General features: G+C 38.5%; 1 protein-coding gene across 1 annotated transcript in view; it reads right to left on the bottom strand.

The window, feature by feature from the left end:
* Positions 1-19820, bottom strand: part of cUnh8orf34 (chromosome Un C8orf34 homolog) — a gene marked incomplete at its 5' end in the record, with an annotated part of 97537 nt that overhangs the window by 66290 nt on the left and 11427 nt on the right. Inside the window, 6 exons of the mRNA XM_081352261.1 lie at positions 1687-1853; positions 13898-14061; positions 14666-14694; positions 15349-15477; positions 18402-18533; positions 18619-18763. Coding sequence (XP_081208387.1) covers positions 1687-1853; positions 13898-14061; positions 14666-14694; positions 15349-15477; positions 18402-18533; positions 18619-18763 — 766 coding nt within the window. The remainder of the gene's footprint in view (positions 1-1686; positions 1854-13897; positions 14062-14665; positions 14695-15348; positions 15478-18401; positions 18534-18618; positions 18764-19820) is intronic.

The following is a 19820-nucleotide window of genomic DNA, read 5'->3' as shown; positions in this document are numbered from 1 at the left end:
GACGTTCTCGTCAGGGCCGTAAAAGACAAAGAAGTGACATTCGGGATGGGAGAAACCCACCCAAATTAACTTCGGTTAAACAGGCGTATGATAATTTGGGTAAATGTGTAAGCTAGATTTATGCTTTTATAATAAACTATCTATCTATCTATCTATTGTAATAATGTATGATTTGCAAAAATGAAAACTGCTGCTTCTGTGTAGATGAGAGAATCAAAGTGTATGCGCGTTGTGCACACGCTACATTGATTATGGCCAAGCATGCGCCCTTAAAATAGCATACAGTATGAATGGTGAGGTTATGATGGTACAGTATGAGGTTTTTCCTGGTCAGTGGCGGAATTGTTTTCTAAACCTGCAAAATAGCATCAGGGAACGTTTGCGCCGGAACACGCCTCCTCTTTGCGCTGAACCGCTGGGAGCGCAAGTGTATTTCCTAGTTTACCGACGTGCGTCTGTGGAGGGAAAAGTCCGCTGTGCGCGGGTGCAAAATAGGAATGAAACATGCGTCGGTGTACAAAGTCAATTGCGCTGGGTGCAAGATAGGGCCCCTTGTCTTTAAAGGTGCTGTAGGACATCTGGGAAAATGCTAACTTTAGCCTGATAGCAGTAAAAGCGCACATCTCACCCTCCCTGCAAATCGCAGTCCAAAGCCACGCCTCCTGAAAGCATGAACGCGCACAGCCAAGAAGACTGGAGACAACGTTAATGCAATTCATCATGTGTCATTCACCGGTGAGAAAACTTTACAGTACAGTTAGTAACAGTAGGCCTACTACAATACCAAACGCAAACAAATTCTTAAAAAGAGAATAAGATGCTCGGTTTTAGCTAGCAAAACTTGTCAGTGTGTAATAATATTTCTTGCATGACAGGGTTACCACGATGAGAGTCTGCTTAGCTACGATGAAGATATATAGATCGTAGATCCTTTGCCAGTGCCACGTGTTATCGGTTTAGAAGGAACATTAGGTTGTTGCTGCTTGCCTGCCATTCTCGCTCTGTCTGCACAGCATACGTGAACGCGCTGATGACTTATTATGTCTGTGTGAACAGCCTGCGCAGTGGCATGCAAACACACGTTGACTGACAGGGAACACATGCTATAGGACCGTTCAGACCGAACACAATGATTGAACGAACATTTTATGGTCCTACGCCTTCCATGACATATATTTATAAAAATAAATTTAGACCGCTTAACTGAGTGATTGCTATCAGGATATGAGGAGACTTTCAACCAGCATAACAAAAAAATATTCTGCAGAGAATCACCTACGGCACCTTTAAATGTTATCTTTGCCATACTACTAATTCAATACAGATTCACAAATGTCACTAAAAAACATGAATTTTACAACTAAAATATTCTATTGGACTACATGTGAGCCCTCCCTTCATGAAAGTATGAAATCTTGTTAGTAACAGTGCAGATATGAGAAGATACTCTTGATGATACTGAATGTGCTTCTGCAATCAAAGGGCATTCAGGACACAATTTAGACTGCAAATGAAGCTTCAAAATCAGTGGTGATATGAGCCACAAAACACGTAACTCTTTTTCGGTATGCGTGATATATGACTTTGTAGATTATGTGGTTATGATTATGTGGTTATGAGGAGGAATAAGTGAGAAACAAGCAAGCATGATATTTATATCTCTACGAGTGTGTATTTTCTCATTACCTAGCAGCTCCATGGCATCATCCTCATCTTCCATCTCGTCTTCAGTGACCGAGGGGGCCGAGTCAGGCGTGGAGTCAAACGAGTCCTGAGACAACATGGCTGCCAGAAGTTTCTTGTGATTCTGTTGCTGCTGTTTTAGTCCTTTACCCTTAGTCTCCATTTTCAAGCTGCAGACAAAGAGAAGAAACTTCTCTGAATATAGTTTTTAGCATCTAGAACAGTGGTTCTCAACAAGGTGGCCAGTGCCCACTAGGGGGTCTCAGCAAACTTCCAAGGGTGTGTTTCAATGCGCACCACATCTCCAAGCCAATCTTTAGCATTGATTTAGGTTATAACTCATGAGGCCGAGCCATTTCTCCGACATGGGCAAAAGACTATGGTGCAAAAACCGGTCCGTGATAGCTTCTACCAAATGCGGAATTACCAAACAGACATCATGGCCGTTGTCAGGGAGACAACGAGAAGCACGAGAAGAGTTACAGACATGACATAAAATCTGACAAATAAACTAAAAACTCACCAAATGACAGCAAATTAATCCAATCCAATTATATTCATGTTGTCAGGCGAGAAAGCAAAAGAGACTGAAGGCTGACCTAATGTGGCTATTATCCTTGAGGCTCAGTCTACGTCACTACAAGACATTGTTGGCATATTATCTCAAATTATCTATCTGGCACTGCGATAATCAACTGCTGCTTGAGAACCACCTCTGGCAGTCAGGTGGAATGAAACAGAACTATTGTTGTGGACAATGGATTCAAAAAGGTTGAGAACCACTGATCTAGAACAAATTGTAGATGTCAAGGTTATGTGTGGTAATAGACTGTAGAGAGTGAGCATCATATTATTAGAAACAATGCACAGCCAGATTCAAACATGCATTTCCCAACCAAGCACTATGGCTAGTCCACAGTTGATGCATTTTTTTTTTTTTGCTTTTTAATAATATTTTAAGAAATACATACAATTGTCAAAAAATGCTAGTAAAGAATAGGAAATACTCCACTTATGTCATGTTGACAGACATCAACAACAGACTTCAAAGTCATAATCTTGCAGTCACAAACAATCTCTCTTCCACAATTAAGTTTTTACCTGAAATATTATATCTACTGTACAGTACACTCTTAAAATGTAAGGTTATTTATAGGAGTCAAAATCTGCTCAAATTAAATCATCTTTTATTGGAAAATTAAACATTTTATAAAAAAAATTTAACAATCTTTTAAAACTGAGAAGATAGTGATCAAACTACATTTTATAAAAATGTCAAGTTCCCGAATCAATGCTTATAAGAGTCAGTTATGTATTAGGTACATTATCGTCTCTGACATCTTCTCATGGCATGTTGAAGCCGCTCAGGCCACCATTTTAAACCTCTTCCCGGAAAGCGTTGACATAGTCAAAACATCCGGTACCGTGAGTTTTCCAGGAAATGCGTGTTCTCGTTGGAGCTCTGCTTCTCGTAAATACTACCATGTATTGTGCACATTAATTTTTGACAGACATCGTTGTTGTGATATTAAAACAATGTGGATATAAAAACAGATGGATCTGGTAATCTAGATAATTATTATTTACTTCTTAGCCGGCAAGTACTCAGTTAAGTGATTGATGCCTAATGAGTGTGTTATGTCAATGTTTTTGGTTCTAATATTCCAACCAACAGCAAGCCTAAGTTTTTGACAGACGTGATAATGTGCATAAGGGCTGAACTATATTTGATTTTAGGGTAATTATAAAACGTGCTGGAGATGTTCAAAATAATTTTTGCGTTGTTCATTATACTCATTTTACAGAATGTTACGGAAGTTTATTTTGTGGCTTGAATTATTTGTAACTCAGAGACTGACAGGTTTGGCATATCATATTTTTACAGGAAGAGTGGTTTTGATGCACAAAGTTGTTTTTATTGTGCCTTATAACAAAAAAACTTTTATTTAAACCTGTTGATAACTTGTTCCATTATTACCCCTTAGCAGATTTGGACATTTCCATTAACATCCATGGAAACATTCAACATTCCTTATAGAAGAAAAACGTAATTTAGATTACTAAAATGTTTGATAATGTTACAGTAGTTTTATCTATATTACAAATCTTTAACACATTAAAAATAGGCAAGAAATAGGGTTCAATTATGGGTCAAAAATACCAGGTCAATTATTCCATTTTGAGCGAACTGATGGAGAAATAAATTGAATGAATAATGAACATATGGTTGTCATGTCGATACTGGCAAAATTATTCCCATGTCTCAATGATAAAGAGTGACAAAAATAGTCTGCAAGGGTTTAATTTGATTGTTATCTTATTGGAATGACATTATTCACAGATAATCGAAAGGTTAAGGTGCTGTTTTAATATCCTGAGCTGAACATTACTATGCTAATGGCTATGCTAATACTGCACTGCACATCCCTCTACTATGGATCATTTAGAACTCTTTCTCCCCTTTTTTTCCCCTAACTGAGTGTCACTCAGACAATTCTCAGCTCTCCTGTAGTGTACTATAGCATCAGCAATGCTGAGACATATCCCAGTGCTCATAAAAATTCATATGAACACCAATTTAACTGTACGAAACACAACAAGAAACAGAGTACAGATACTGTCAAGGTTCTGAGGTGTTATCTGTATTTGTGTTACTATGAGTTGTTTTTTCTCAGTCATTTGTCTCCTTGGTTACTGATTGATTAGCATGTACCTGATGTGATTTGATTAGCTGACTCTTGTTATTTAAGGCCTGTATTTTGTTCAGTTCTTTGTCCGGTTTCGTCTTATGAAGTTTGGTTGTTCCGTTCCCAGGTCTCTAGCATTTACACGTCAACGTTATGCTTAAAACGGAGACGTTTTTCCTACGAGTTTTCACTGTCAAAAACGATCCCCATTCATACTGATCTGCAAAAACGACTAACAACCCTGTATTCTGCTGCCAGGCCATTAGATGGCGATGAAACACTATAAACTGAACACATGATACGCATGTGCGTGACGTCATCATTTTCAGAGATTTGCGTTTTTGTTGTTTACACAGAGACCGTTTTTCAAAAACTTTCACTTTGAAACCCGTTTTCAAAAGTTTGCGTTTTCAGGCATCCAGAACGCTGTTGTCGTGTAAGTGAACGGCCAAAATGCATAAAAAGTGTCGTGTAAACAGCCCAAAGAGTTCTCTGAGTATTTTGTCATCTTTGTTTTCTGTTATTTAAACACCAGATTGCTGCACTTAAATCCTGTTTCTTTTGGTATCTTTGCCTCAACCAAACATGACACTTAAAGGTGATCTAAGTAACTTTTTTACCTTAACTGAACAGCTTCGGAGTCATTGGAATGGTTATATTACTTATTTCGGGTTGAATGGTGGTCGTTTCGCACCCCCCTGGTGCCCGTGAGCGGAAAATACGCACTTGCAACTATGAGCCGGTGAGCCAGTCTTTGCACTTGCAACTTTGAGCCGGCGAGCCGGCGAGTCTTTGTTGTTGTTGTTCGTTATTAAAAAGCAAACAAGAAAGCCCAGCCCTGGTGAGAAAAAGTAACAAAAGTAACATAACACATTACTTTCCATAAAAAGTAAATTAGTAATGTAATTAGTTACTTTTTTAGAGAGTAACACAATATTGGTCCATTCACCCAAGAAATTTACATAAACTCACTAAACTTTTCCATTACCCAGAGATACTTTAAATTCACTCACAAAACTTTTGCCTTCTCTTAAATGTATTGCATTCCCCCGAGAAACTTTATATCCTCTCATAAAATATTTGTGTCTCTCGCAGACCTTTGCCTTCCCAGTGAAAATTTACATTCACTCACAAAACTTTTGCGTTCTCTCACATAAGTTTTGTGTTCTGCCGAGAAACTAGATTTCAATGCTTTTGTGAGTGGACGCTAAGACTTTCTTGGAATACAATACTTGTGCAAGCAAACACAAAAGCGCTGAAATATATTTTTTCCTCCCATCTCCCATTTTTTTCCATCCCATGATCCCTTTTTATTAGATTATAAATCATAGATTTTACATTACCATTTACATTACCATTACCATTTATGAGGTAGATGAACACTTTGAAAACAAATATGTTATTCATTCTGTGGGTAGAGAGCTGAATGAATCAATCACTCCATTAAAACTCTATGGCACTGTATTAATTGTTTCATGCATGGAAGAGAGAAAAAATAAAATCATTTTCACAATAGCACTCAGAACACAATATCTCAGACTAACATACAGTACAGGACCCTGCCAGTGTTTCAAATAAATACAAATGTTACTGTTACTGTAGTGACAACTCTAGCTCAGTATGGCTTAACAGATGTGGAATTAGTGACCTAATTAATCCTGTCATTTCACTTAATAAGGGTCTCGTTCTAGTGAAGGGGAATGTGGTAAACAGAGTGCAGTGAAGCACGGCTAATACAAATAATGATTTAGGAAAAAAAGCGGCATAAATGGAAACATTCAATTTACTAATTGCAGAAGAGTTTGTCTCTCAGATGGGGCCTAACCAGCAATCAAATCATTACACCGTTTCAAATTAATCTGAGGCTGTGCTACTAAAACAAAATGGAAGTGAGAACATATTACTTCAGAGGAACGCATTCATTGAAACTATGTAAGCCAGTCTATAGCCTTGCGTGGGTTGGTATGGCCATGTGAAGCCTTGTTAGACAGAACTTAAGTTGTACTGCTGCCCCATTCCTGTGGGATGAGAAACTCTCCACAGCGTCCACCTGGCAGAACAGACTGTATCCACAGAAGCATTCACTGCTCCAAAAAAGAAAAACAAGACCACAAAACCAAAACTATGAATGAAGTAATATGGAACAACTGTTCCATATGATGTGAATAGCTTAAAATTACACAGACCACAAGGGCCGCGAGGAGTCAACTGGCTGTAAATGTGCAGGCCATCCAATAGGAATGGGAGGAAAAATGGATGGTGATCTGGAAAGGTTCATCAACATAAAAAATATAAAAAAAACACTGCATGTAAGTCAGTATGGTCACGTATGCCATTCGTGGCTGCTGACAGAAACCTCAGGCCTCAAAATACACAGCAAATCTGTTTTAATAATTTGAGAAGTGTTATGTAATTAGTCAGATGTGTGGTTAGCGCAGATTTACTGATCGCAGGTCAGCTGGTGCTTTAGTAGATGTAGCTTTTACAGATGGCAGTGTGACACACAATGCTCATTAGTAGTGAACTCTCTGCCTCCTCTCTTGTATTTGCATATATAATGGCTACCAGCATTATTTACATCAGATAAGATTACAAAGACAGCAAAATCTCAGTTTCCTAAACTTATTTTATGTAACCAGGTTTTAATACCTTTCCTCCAACAAGGCTTAGAGAAGGCTACCCTACAAACAATGAATGAATACATAACATACATAAAAGAGGTCTCGTTAGACTTCTGCATTGTCCGTCATTTTGATGGACAGGGTCGTAAAAATTCCATCATAATCTATTACCCATCATATTAATGTTTTTGCTCACATTTTCATTTTTGTTCAGAAACTTACAGGACAAGCATAGGCCTACAGTGTATAGTCTAGATTATGCATTTATTTATGAAGAGAGAGTTGAAGAGACTGTGGGTCACTTTTCAGGATTTATCATGAATGTTTATCCAATAAATCACAATTTTTTACAATTTGCTTTGTTACTTTTTAAATGAAACAAAGTCTCAGCTATCAAATTCTGTCCATTTTATCACAAAATTCAAACAATAATTGCCGTTTTGGCGCTCTTTAATGTAACGCGAGAGATTAGCGCCTCAGTTCAAGCGAAGCGGAGCGCGATCATCACTTTCTCGTTACAGAATGAAATAAACATGAATGAACATCAGAAAATATGTTGAAAGATACAGTTACCGAAATCCGTATCATGTCATATCAGTGTTTCAACCGCAGAAAGACGTCAATAAAACAGCTTGTAAACAATGTCACATAACTCAGAAAAGCCACTCTTGACAATTAACTTGATAGTCAGCAAGAGCGGACTCGCCACCAAGTGGACAGGGGTGAGAATTACAGTTCTGTCATGACAACTCTCGGGAGACAACTCTCGGGAGAATGGTAATAGAGATTGGCATGGTAATGGATATGGCAATGTAATGTATTTGGTCTTGGCGAAATAGATCTGCTATGCAGCTGCTGCAGAGCAAGTGCAGAGACTTGCTACTGCCAATACATTCACAGACATTGCTGTGAGCAATGAGCATGCAAGACATGCATTAAATAACCCTGTAGCAGATCTATACAGTACAGGTGGAGTTGGGGAAGGTGGAGAGTTTCGGGTTGTTTTCGAGCCGAAAAACCACACTTGCAACTTTGGGCCGGCGGGCCGCCGGCCTCAGCGTCAGGAAGTATCGCGTGATATCAGGTCTCGCGATGTAACGAATTGCTTTACAGCACTGCACATATACACAATAGGGATAGTTCACAGATGAAGTTATTAGAGGCCAGACAGACTCACGGAGGCAATTGGCATCTCACAACTTGCACTTTATTCCCCAATAGAACTCGTGTAACTGTCTGTCACCCGTTCTACCGTCCAAAGCTATACTTGATAAACAAAAGTAGGATAAGAATGAGCATCGAACTGAAATAACACGCATACATGGGGTGTTCGAGGTGCACATACAATACAGACTGCCGACAGTTCAACAGGGCGCGCGCAGCTCTTAAAGGGGCCACACCTTATTTCCACTCATTACAGCTTCCATCCTACTGAACAGGTACCGGTATAGAGGGCGGAAGGGATCAGACCGTGAGTGCAGAGACGGCTCTGCGCGAGTGGTATTTACGACAGTAACATTAAATACAAGTACTCCACAGCGACTCTAGGGGTCGCTGTTTGACAAAAACGGAAAGCTGCATAGTGTGCCTTTAAAGTCCAACTGAAATCAAAATTGACCCTATTTACTTTGTTAGCGCATATTACTAGTCTTGTGGTGAAAAATTAATCCGTGGAAGTTAATACACAGAAAAAAATTGTTAGCTGTCGTAATCTTTAATCAAAGTCTGAAAAGTCACTTCCGGTCTGGAATGGCGTTCCTTCTCTGATGATGTAGGCTTGACGGCTTGGGTTGGGAAACGCTTAACCACTCCCCTCAAACCGTTAGTCTGTTATGAGCAGAGATGGAGAGGAGGAGCGCTAGAGTAAAACCCTGCCCTCTGTTCAATATTCAGTTTCACTGGGAAATACGTCACAACACTGGAGAAAAGTCGTTTGCAACTTCCGGTTCACGCGGACTTTAAGGACCTATCAGCCTGCACCATTCAGAGTTTCATGCCAGAACTATGTATTTACAGTTACACTCTAAGTGTAATCTGTCAAATTGACAATGATGGAAAATGTTCAGTTAACGCGACCTCTGATATTCATATTTTTATTTTATTTATTATTTATCATGCCTAAATTTTATTGATAGATTCCAAGAGTTCCCAGATGAATATGTCCCACATGCCACCTACTGGTGTAATGGTGTACTTTAAGCTACAAAAAGTGTCACTGAATGAATATGTAAACAATCTCTACTAGCCTTCTTGATCAAATGATTCAAGACACTGAAGATTCATCAAAATCCCTAAAAATCATCATGCTCAGTTCTGCAGCCAGTTCGCCACATTGGAATTATATGGTTATATCTGCATTCTGAGTGGTTTTGAGATATTGAACTTCAAAGTTTTTGCATTCCATATAGCAAAAATAATATGGGGAACAAGTCTCTTTCATACATGAAAATGACAGAGACCCTATTCTAAATGTACAATATGAAAATAAATTTCTCACATTTGAAAATGGGGATTTTTGGAACAGGTAAAATGCAGGTAGAACCTTATAATTCCAAGGTGATGAGTTTTTTTTTTTCTTTTTCTTTGAGCCAGTCACCTGAGCTGCAAATGCCGTATGACTAATCATTCTGGAGCCGCTGCAAATAAGGTCATAATAATAATAAATGTCTGACGCCACCACAAGAACAGTCCCGGGATCGACCAGCCCTTAATCACATTAGGGACATTAGGGTCGTGAAAGTCAGACGCTCTCAGCTGAATATACTGTACATCTGAGCATGTCTTCGGCTGGAACCCTGCAGTGAGAGTGGGTTGATGGGGATGTTTATGAATGTAAGGAAAGAAGAGATACGTGCAGCGTAGGAGTTAGAAGGAAACGGAAAGGGGGGAGGGGAGAAAAGAGAGAGAACGAGGGGAATACGCTTTATAATATGTTGCCTGTGTGTAAAGGAAATGAGAGTGGAGTCCCACAATGGGACTTTATCATCTCCAAAATCAGTCAAAATAACCCTTTCCAGCATCCACCTCTGTCTCTATCTGATTTCCCAGCAGCCTCGACACTCACCCAGACATCTCTGTCTGCAACACCTGAAGACTGACAGCTTCCTCAGAAGGAGAGCTTTGCGGTTCGAGGGTGAGGTTATGAAGGAAAAACAACATTTTGTTCCAGAAGTGGGAAAGCGGTGGTCATTATACAGAGCAGCTGCCGTTTTAAAATGTAAAATTACAGAACAGGTGTTGAAAACAGCCATGCTGTGTTTCAGTACGTGTGCAGGGGCTATTGGGAAGATTTGTATCCCCTACTCATGGGGTTTTAGACTTGCAGATTCATGTCTTGAATGACATAGCAAGATTTGAACCAGGGCTTTACATTTCATTAATGCAATCCAAAACTGCAATGACATATAAGCAACCAGTCAGTAACTACACTGACTTAAGTCTCACAATTATATATTAGCTTTGTGATCGATTCACTAAAAAGAACGGGTTGAGAAAAGTCATTTGTTCGGGGATCGGACTACACTGTTTGCACTCTATGGGCTCTATCATAACCTTGCGCAATGCAGCGCCAGGCTCCGCAAGTGTGTTTTGCTAGTTTCAGCCCGACGCAGTTATCTTTTTCACGTTCTGCACCACATTGTTTAAATAGCAAATGCATTTGCGCCCATCTGTTCACCCATGGGCGTGCTGGTCTGAAAACGAGGTGTGTTCAAGCGCATTGTTGGGCACGTTGCTATTTTGAGGCAACTGAAATAGACTGCGTCATTGACCAACAACAACCTGGTCTAAAGTCAATGGCGCAGTATTTTTTTTTTTGTTATTTAAAGGGCGCATTAGTAATATGTGCCTATAGGCGGGTCCACAATACATGTACACTCTGCTTATTACACACACAGGGACACGCACCAGCACACAAACATGCCAAATATTTAAAATAAAAGGATTATGATGTAAAAGATTATTATTGTGTACATAAAGATATGGTGGAATCCGGCTTGTCCCGTAGATGGTCTGCTCGCGCTTCAACCTCGCGCACAAGCAGATCTGTTTCCTTGCTAGAAATGTCTTTCCGCTTGCAAATTCCGCCATGTAAATAGTAATCCGGCATGGCACGAGCGCAACTGGCTTTTAAAGGGAATGGGAGATGAGACTCAGTAATTGGTTTACTGCACGTTACGCCCAAAACATACTTATTACTCATTAAGAGAATAGGGACAACCCTTATAGACCATGCGCCGCACGCGTCGGCCATTTTTCCCATCGTTAAACTAGCAAAAGTGGATTCGGACACGCCCTAAGTGTGCCTGCGCCTGAGTCTAGATTCACTAAATAAAACGGGTTCATAAAAGTAATTAATTTGGGAGTCGGACTACACTGGTTGTGCTATATGGTTTTTATTCACTAAAACTGGCTCATAAGAGACATTTGCTTAGGAATCAAAGTACACTGATCACTGATCTGAGTCATTTGTGCTGTATGCTTTATTGTTAGTTTGTTTAGTCACTAAAATAAACCAACTCATAAGAGTCATTCATTCAGGTGTCAGGCTACTCTAATTGTGCTGTGTGTCTTTGATTTAATAAAAACAACAAGTTCATAAGAGTCATTTGTTTGGGAATCAGACTACACTGATTATGTAGAATGCTTTTGATTAACTTAAAATGGACCATTTCATAAGAGTCGTTTGTTCTGTAATTAGACTACTATGGTAGTGTTGTGGTGGCTAATTTTGAAATTATACTTTTTAACATAAACTTAGTACTCCAAGTACTCCAAGACTATTTATTGAAACTACTGAAAGTACACTAATGTTCAAAAGTTTGGGGTCAGTAAGATTTTTAAAGAAATTAATACTTTTATTCAGCAAGGATGTATTAAATTGATCAAAAGTTACAGTTATATATAAAGCATAAATAAGTATTATGTCTGCATCAGCAAGAACCGTTAAAGTTAATGTTATTCGATTAATTTTCTCAAATGCCACACTAATAAAAGTCAGTATCATATGCCACATCTTCATGACTTCATTAGTTCACCTAATAACTAAAAAATCAATTCACTACTCACTGCTGTACTGCTGAACTGCTGTACCTTCGAATGTCTAAATATCTATTATAAACAGTGGGAGAACAATGTTAGAGGAGAAAGTGTTTACTCTTGTAATGATTCATTCACATTGATGAGGACTAAGGCTAGAGATCACAGCAGCCCAATGCCTTGGTTCTCTGTAATGTCTCTGGCAGTGCTTGTACAGCTATATGCACTGGGGACGTCTGCGATATCGACCAGAGGCTCCATAATTTACTGTAATCAGGTGAGAGAATATTTTAATGGAATGAAGTCTTTTCTGTCCGCCGGCTTCTGAATGTGATTTATTATTTAATATCTGATCCTTACTAATTAGCTGTATTCTCTGCGGCCAGCCTCTGCCCTCCACTCAAACACTAGCCAATTAAAATCACCCTGGTAACGTCTTTAAAGGGTCGAGGAGCTGCAATTGCTGTTTTAAAGATATAGCTGTGCAGTGCATACACATTTAAAGAATATCTCCCCTTGAGGGATTTATGTGGGGTTATCGGAGGCTATACGGCGTCTTTTGATTAGAAAACCTGACAAAAACTTTATGGAGATATTTAGAGAAAATACATTATGAAGTACGACATATGCTTTATTAAACTGTGGCTCACATTATTATGAGACTTTTTTTAATGTAAATAAACTTCCTTATCTTCTAGAACAAATAAGAGTGATGGGATGTCCTTACATCAACTTGGAAAGAGGAAGTAAAATGCAAAGACACACTCATACAAAAAAAAAAAACAATCTCTTAAAGGGGTAGTTCACCCAAAAATGAAAAAAGTAATTTCATCATTTACTCACCCTCATGTCGTTCTAAACCTTAAAATCTTTCATTTATCTTCAAAACACAAATTAAGATATTTTAATTAAATTTTTGTCCCTCCATTGACAGTCGATGAACTACAGTACCACTTTGTCGCCTTAAAAAGTTCATAAAGAGATCATAAAACTAATCCATATGAATTAAGTGGTTTAGTCCAAATTTTTTTCTGAAGAGACTGGATCGCTTTATATGATGAACATATTGAATTTAGGCTTTTATTCACATATAAACATTGAGCAGCAAACAAACAGAAGCTCATCCGTACTTGCCTGATGCGCAAGAACAAACCTCATTACACGAGTAACACGAGAATGAACCTCATTGGTTCTTGCTGAAGCTCAAATGTGCTGCGTAACACCAGAATAAACCTCATTGGTTCTTGCACATCAAGCAAGCATCATTGAGCTTCCGTTTACCACAACTGATGTGTGCATTGATGACTGTTTATATGTGGAAATTAATTCTGTTCATCATATAAAGCAATTGTGTCCCTTCAGAAAATTTTGACTAAACCGCACAATTCATACGGATTCGTTTTACGATCTCTTTAAAAAATGTTTAAGCATCAAAGTGGTAGTTGCATAGATTGTCAATCGAGGGACAAAAATCGCTTTGATTTCATTAAAAAAAAATCTTCATTTGTGTTTCAAGATGAACGAAAGTCTTACAGGTTTGGAACGACTTGAGGGTGAGTCAAGAATGAGTGAATTTTCATTTTTGGGTGAACTAACCCTTTAAATTCAATGAAACTGGATGGGGACCAAGCTCCAAAAGGACAAAAACCCACCATAAAGTATCAGAAAAATAATCCAATATAGTAGCTTAAACAAACTTTTAGTTGTTATTCACTCCAAATCTTGCTTTTAAAACTAGATCCTTTCTAATTAGGATGGTCACCATGCATGGAAAAGAGCAGCTTGGACAGTTTGCTAAATATCACCTTTAGTGTTCATTAAGAAAAGTAAGTCATTAGGGTTACAAAAAACATTAATTTGTTTGCTCACCTTCCAACAGGACTGTTGTCTTTGCTCGCCCAACCCTCAGTTTTGGCTCTTGGGACAGGGGGCTGAAGCATCTCAGCCGCAAGGGGGTCGGAATCTTCCTCCTCACGGCCCACCCACTCACCCACCACGCGAGGCCTCTGTACGGAGTTATACGCCCGAGGGTCCTTTCAAAGGGAGGACAAGGTGTGAAGAGGAACAGGCAGAGATGTAAACATAAAACAATTTGTGGTTATACAAATGGGTAATCAATTACAGAGGTGGTAATTAAAGGGCTGATGTTGAAATATGACTCATTATCTATGCTATTTGTGTGGCCAGTCATTTTTACAGTGAATAGATTTTAATAATGGAGGACACATGGTGAGCAGTAATAAAAATTCAGCTTTGACATTACACTTTTCTGTAGTTTATCAGCAACAGGCAATTATGAGAAATGTCCTCTAAAACGGTACTAAGAGAAGAAATTATTTTGCTTTAAGATCTAAATGTTTTAATATTCATCTGAAGAGCCAAATTGGGAGCAGAGGGAAGCCTGGGCAAATGGCCAAAAATAGGTTATTAAAGTTTAAAAACCGTACTGTATTCAGAGAAATATGACTAGGTAGATGTTTTGCTGGGTTCTCTCAAATTATTTTTTTTATTTCTATTTGAGTCTTCACACAAACAACAATCAAACTAGGCTTTTTTACAGCTCCTAAACAAATCCATTTCAATATTTAATTTCTATTAATGCAAGACATAAGCATAAGCAAATAATAAGCATCATACCAGGTCAAAGTCGTCAGAAACAGCAATGCCTGGCAAAGGAAATAAATCACACATCAATGAATTAGAAAATGTCTCGTTGGATACTAAATCAGAGGTTCTCAATTGGTTTTCAGGATGGAGACCAAGCATTTTCTTGAATTTTGAGGGTTTTTTTTTTAAGTTGATAAGGTAGTTGATAAATGAATAGTTGATTCAGCATATTTATAGCTGTACACTATTTTACTATTTGCTTTTGGGATTGTTTTCTTCCTGCTGTCAGAACTTAAGACTCAATTTGGTGTTGTAATCCACCATTTGAGAACCTTTAGCTTCAACACAATGAGTTTATTTTAAAATATTTATAATAAATGTATAAATTCGAAAAGCTAAGTATAAATAATGCTCTAACAGCAGACAAATTACAATATTCAGTTTATTCTTTAAATGCCAATTCACACTGCACTGACAGATGCCGACCAACGGCGACAGTCAACATTTTACAATACGTCACTTCTCAGACTTTCCAAGACCATGTTCAACATGTTTAATTGGCGAAAACGAGAGCCGACAGACGGCAACATGGGTAACACACTGATCCAAGAAAACCTGCTGAAGTGTCTGTTGTAGTCTGTCAGTGTCTGTCCGTGCAGTGTGAATTAGCCTTCCATTGCTGTTTCGCACAGGATAGTTGTCGGTTCACTTACTGCGGGAAAGATTCTCCAGGGCTTTGCCAAGCTTCTTGCTCTCCTGCAGTATGTGATTGAACTCATTAAAGTCTCGACTCTCAGGTTTAGTCCTCCAGTCCCAGGTAGGACGCAGTATTGAACGAGGCACTGCAACATAAAACGAATAAAATACTTTCAAAAACTGAAAAAGCAAAACATCCTTCCTGTACGCTTCAAACATTAAATTCACAATACAGCTGTGTCATTTTTGCGCACAAAATTTCAGTTTTATCAAGCATGCGATAAGATGAAGAAAACCAGTTGTCCCCCCATTCACTATGACTTTACAAGAACAACCACAACATAAATTAAATGAAATTAAAGGAATATATTAATATTGTACTGTAAAAAAAAAAAAAACAAGTATATAATAATAATTGTTGTTTATTATTAGCCGAGCTGCTCTGATGACACGGGAAACAGCGGATCATACGGTGTTCGCGTGTAAATGAACACAATGCTGCGCTTCACTATGAAACACAATAACTCACAGCTTTCACGGTTTGATAATCTCACTAATCCATATCACTTATTGCTAGAATTCTTAAAAAGTTATTGCTAGATGGTACCGCTAGCTCTAGCAATGTTGTAGGAAGCTATACATAAGTGAAATAAATGCTTTTTAAAATATATTTGAAAATGCAGCAACTTTTACACAATTCACCTGGGTTACACTTCTCAGGCAGGACAGATACAGATCACATCACATCACAAATCAACAGCAGTCTATCAACATTAGTCACTTTCAAGACTTGAGCAGCTGCTGAGCATTTTAAAGACAATTTTACTGTGTCCATCATCCAAAGACACTTGAAAACAGTACAACTGCAAATGGTACTATTTTTGCGCTGTGCATCGTCATTGCAAATAAATAAAAATTCCAACGTGTGCAGATTTTCAGACATGAAATATCTCTGTGAGTCTGAATGAGAGCACTTGCAGCAAAAATCGTAACACTGAATAATTTAGAATGCTCACAAAATCAAGCTAAATGTGCTTGCTACTGCTGTGACATTTGCTTTGCAGTGCACTCTATGTTTTGCAAATGATTTCTGTTGCAGGGTATTTTCCCATCCACCTCCAAAACACATTTCCCAAGCCTCTCTAATTGCTTTAAACGTGGCTTATGTGGACAAAAAGTGCTGTGAGGAAGCAATAAGATGGCATGCAGTAAGAGTTATACACACACACAAACATTTTAGGCAAATACAGTATATAACTCCATGACACAGTGACAGTACAGGTTATCTCAGGTAACAGAACAGAACAGCTCATTAGGTTCTGCGATCAAGCGGCACAGCACTAAAGCTGGACGCTGGATACCCAGAATGACCAATTAGTGAATGTTATGATGATCTGGGAGATCATTTGGATTGATTTTAAAATGAGCATGTTAGTTTTTTTAAGGACTGTTCTTATATGCATGAGCTTGATTAGCATAAAATAAACAACAAATCAGGAATATCTATAGCATGTCAGAGTCAGAGATGTCCTGTTGCTTAGGGAGAACGGATATATTTTCCTTGATATGTATGAGCATTAAAAAATGACAGCTACTACACATACTGCAGCGTGCTTCCGTGTGTAAATTAGCCTACACTCTGTTTATTTTTCATGTGCTGCAGAGCAACCTCTGGACTCATTATGTAAAATATCACTGCCTGGAAACCAAAAGCCTACATTTTTCAAACGAAGCTGGCACTTGAAAGATGTTAAATGAAAAACGTACGCAAAAAATACGCAAACTTTACCACAGCTCTCAAATCTCATATGCATCTGCGAACATCAAAACTTGACACCAAGAAGTGCATTTACATGTACAACCAAATTCTCATTATAAAAATGCATAAAACATGAAATTAAATAATATGGTTCTTCTGCAACAAATTCAATAAAAGGAATTTAGGGACTTTAGATGAGCTTCTTTTTTGGTCATTAACCCTGTATAGCCTGACATATAAAGTAATAGTCAGAAATATGAATATAATATGAGCAAAACATACAATGCAATGCAATACAATGGTGATTGAGAGTTGTATACATAAATAGTTCTTCAAAAGCCTAATGTATTGGATTTCACAAAAATAAAAGTGCTTCAGTCCAGTAAGTGTTCATCTTGAAATACTGCAAACAATATAAAAGTTATTCTCATGTTTACTTTATAAAAATCAATAGATTTCACAGCAAAAGTACATGTGTACCACAACCTGAATGAGAATGATACTACAAGGCCTTTTACTTGCTAAAAAGATGACAGAAGGTAAGGAGTAGATTGTGCACAACAGATTTTTCTGAAGAGTTTTGATCCCATTTCATTTAGAGGCCTGAGAAATATGCGTATTAAATATAATACAGTAGCATTTATAGGGTTAGGAATTGTTTGCATAATACTGCGTATTTAAATGCACTTTTGTGATGGTGTAATTTTGGACTTTTCCCTCAAATAAAGCTCTGTTTTGTCCCTTTTAGATCTTGACAGTGTCTACATTACTTTTATTTTAAGAAAAAGAGCAGAAAGGCTTGGAATGATATGAGTGTGAATAAACGAATAAAGAATTTACATTTTGGTTGAACTCCTTTAACGTACAAAAACAAAATGTAGAAACACAATCACAGGTTTTACAAACTCACTGATGCGAAAACCATCTAAATAAGTCAGCGGTTCACATCTACAGTTTAAAATGAGGTTATACATATTTATTATCTTCCTTCGTCCCACTTCCCCAAAACTGGCCAACAGCCTCCGCTCAGGCAGAAATAGAACCGCTGTCAGTAACAGAGCATCATGTTAAATTATTAAAGACTCTGATACGAGTTGCTCCCTCAGCAATATGTATCACTCAGAGCTCATGCTGATGGCCTCCATAATGGCACTATCTAAAGATAGAAGTCATCATTGTTCACTAATGCACAGGCAGTCTCCTCTATTTCTGATCTCTGAAATAGCATTGCTGATCTCAGATTAACAGCCAACCAAATCACATAAAACTGATGTAGTGACGCTAGCTTTTTCCGATTGCAGCGGGACTCACATGATTTAGACTCGGGAGAGGGTGGGGAAATGTTGGACACAGCCAGGTCACTCTTTGATTTCTTGGGCTTCTTGGGATGGATCTGCCAGGGTTTTTCATTGCCCCTGGAGTCCCGCCGTGCACCTTTGTATTCTATGGAGAGAGAAGGAGAAAACTGGTAAAGATCTACATTTTCTCTATGTGAAAAACAGCTTGAAGGATGCTGAACGATATACACCTGAGGAGCTCTCAGCCCACAATGCAGCAGATCCCGACAGGGTCCTCTGAATCCTGCCGGGGCTCTCCTGTTTGGTTTGCAGATGGCCTATGAGGAAAGGGATGGGGTGATCTGGTGTCTCAGTTATCAGCTTGGTCATCATCTCCTATCAGAGCCAAACAAAGAGTGATTAGACGTACAGCGTGTGAACAAATGCCAGAGAACTTGTGCTAAAGTAGCACATTGTCAAGCCAGGTTGCATCCTGCCCAAACTGAATCAGCAGCGTTGGCCAGCTTTCAGTATCAGGAAAACTAATTAGGAAATTGGTCTGGGAAATATTTGCACACTGATATTGAGCATTAAATGAGCTATAACATGCAAGAGGATATTGCTGGAGGCTAGCATGGCAATATGGAAGATCTCTTCATTGTGCAACACTAAAAATGAGATTATGTGCAAAAAAAATCAAATAATTGCTGGTAGGCATCATCAAAATTGTATTTAAAATGCATCAAGCCTTAAGGCCCGTTCACACCAAGCACGATAACTATGAAGATAACGATAAAGATAACTATATATGTGTCCACACAAACGGTCTTTTTATTCTAAGCACGCGCGCACCCGCGCTGCGGTTTCAAAGTAGCGAAAATGGATGACCTGCTAGAATGGATTCTGATTGGCTGTCAGTGTTTTATCATTTGACAGCTGGAAAAAAATCGTTCTGAAAGTGATCCCAACGATATCGTTCCTCATATCATTATCGGTATAGTTGTGGTGTGAACTCTGTTATTCTTTAATATGGAGAACGATTTTTAGAATTATATCTTTATCGTTATCTTTATAGTTATCGTCCTTGATGTGAACGGGCCTTTATTCAGACATGAATAAGTCTGAAAATCCCTTAAAGTCTACTATATTTGAATTTGAACGTAGTTTGTGACCGTTAAAAAAGTACGCTCTATATAGTATTCATATTGGTAGTAGGAATAAAATTCGGACGTACTACATCCGCCATGTTGTTACTGTCACATGACCTACCAGCGTCAGTTGCGAGTCTGCGACGCTTCACTGTCATTCGTAATTCCTCTCCCATGGCCTTATGGGATGTCCATCGGGTGCACACTTCAGAATGTCGATGGAAGTAGGTCATCCAGGGTACTTTTCGCCTACTGTTTTCTATATGTATTCGGGCATACTACTCTGCTGGCGTACTGTTTTTCGC

The sequence above is a fragment of the Scardinius erythrophthalmus genome (assembly GCF_964197995.2).
Source record: "Scardinius erythrophthalmus genome assembly, chromosome: 22".
NCBI classification, from domain to species: Eukaryota; Metazoa; Chordata; class Actinopteri; order Cypriniformes; family Leuciscidae; genus Scardinius; species Scardinius erythrophthalmus.
This window is presented reverse-complemented; position numbering and strand designations above follow the sequence as displayed.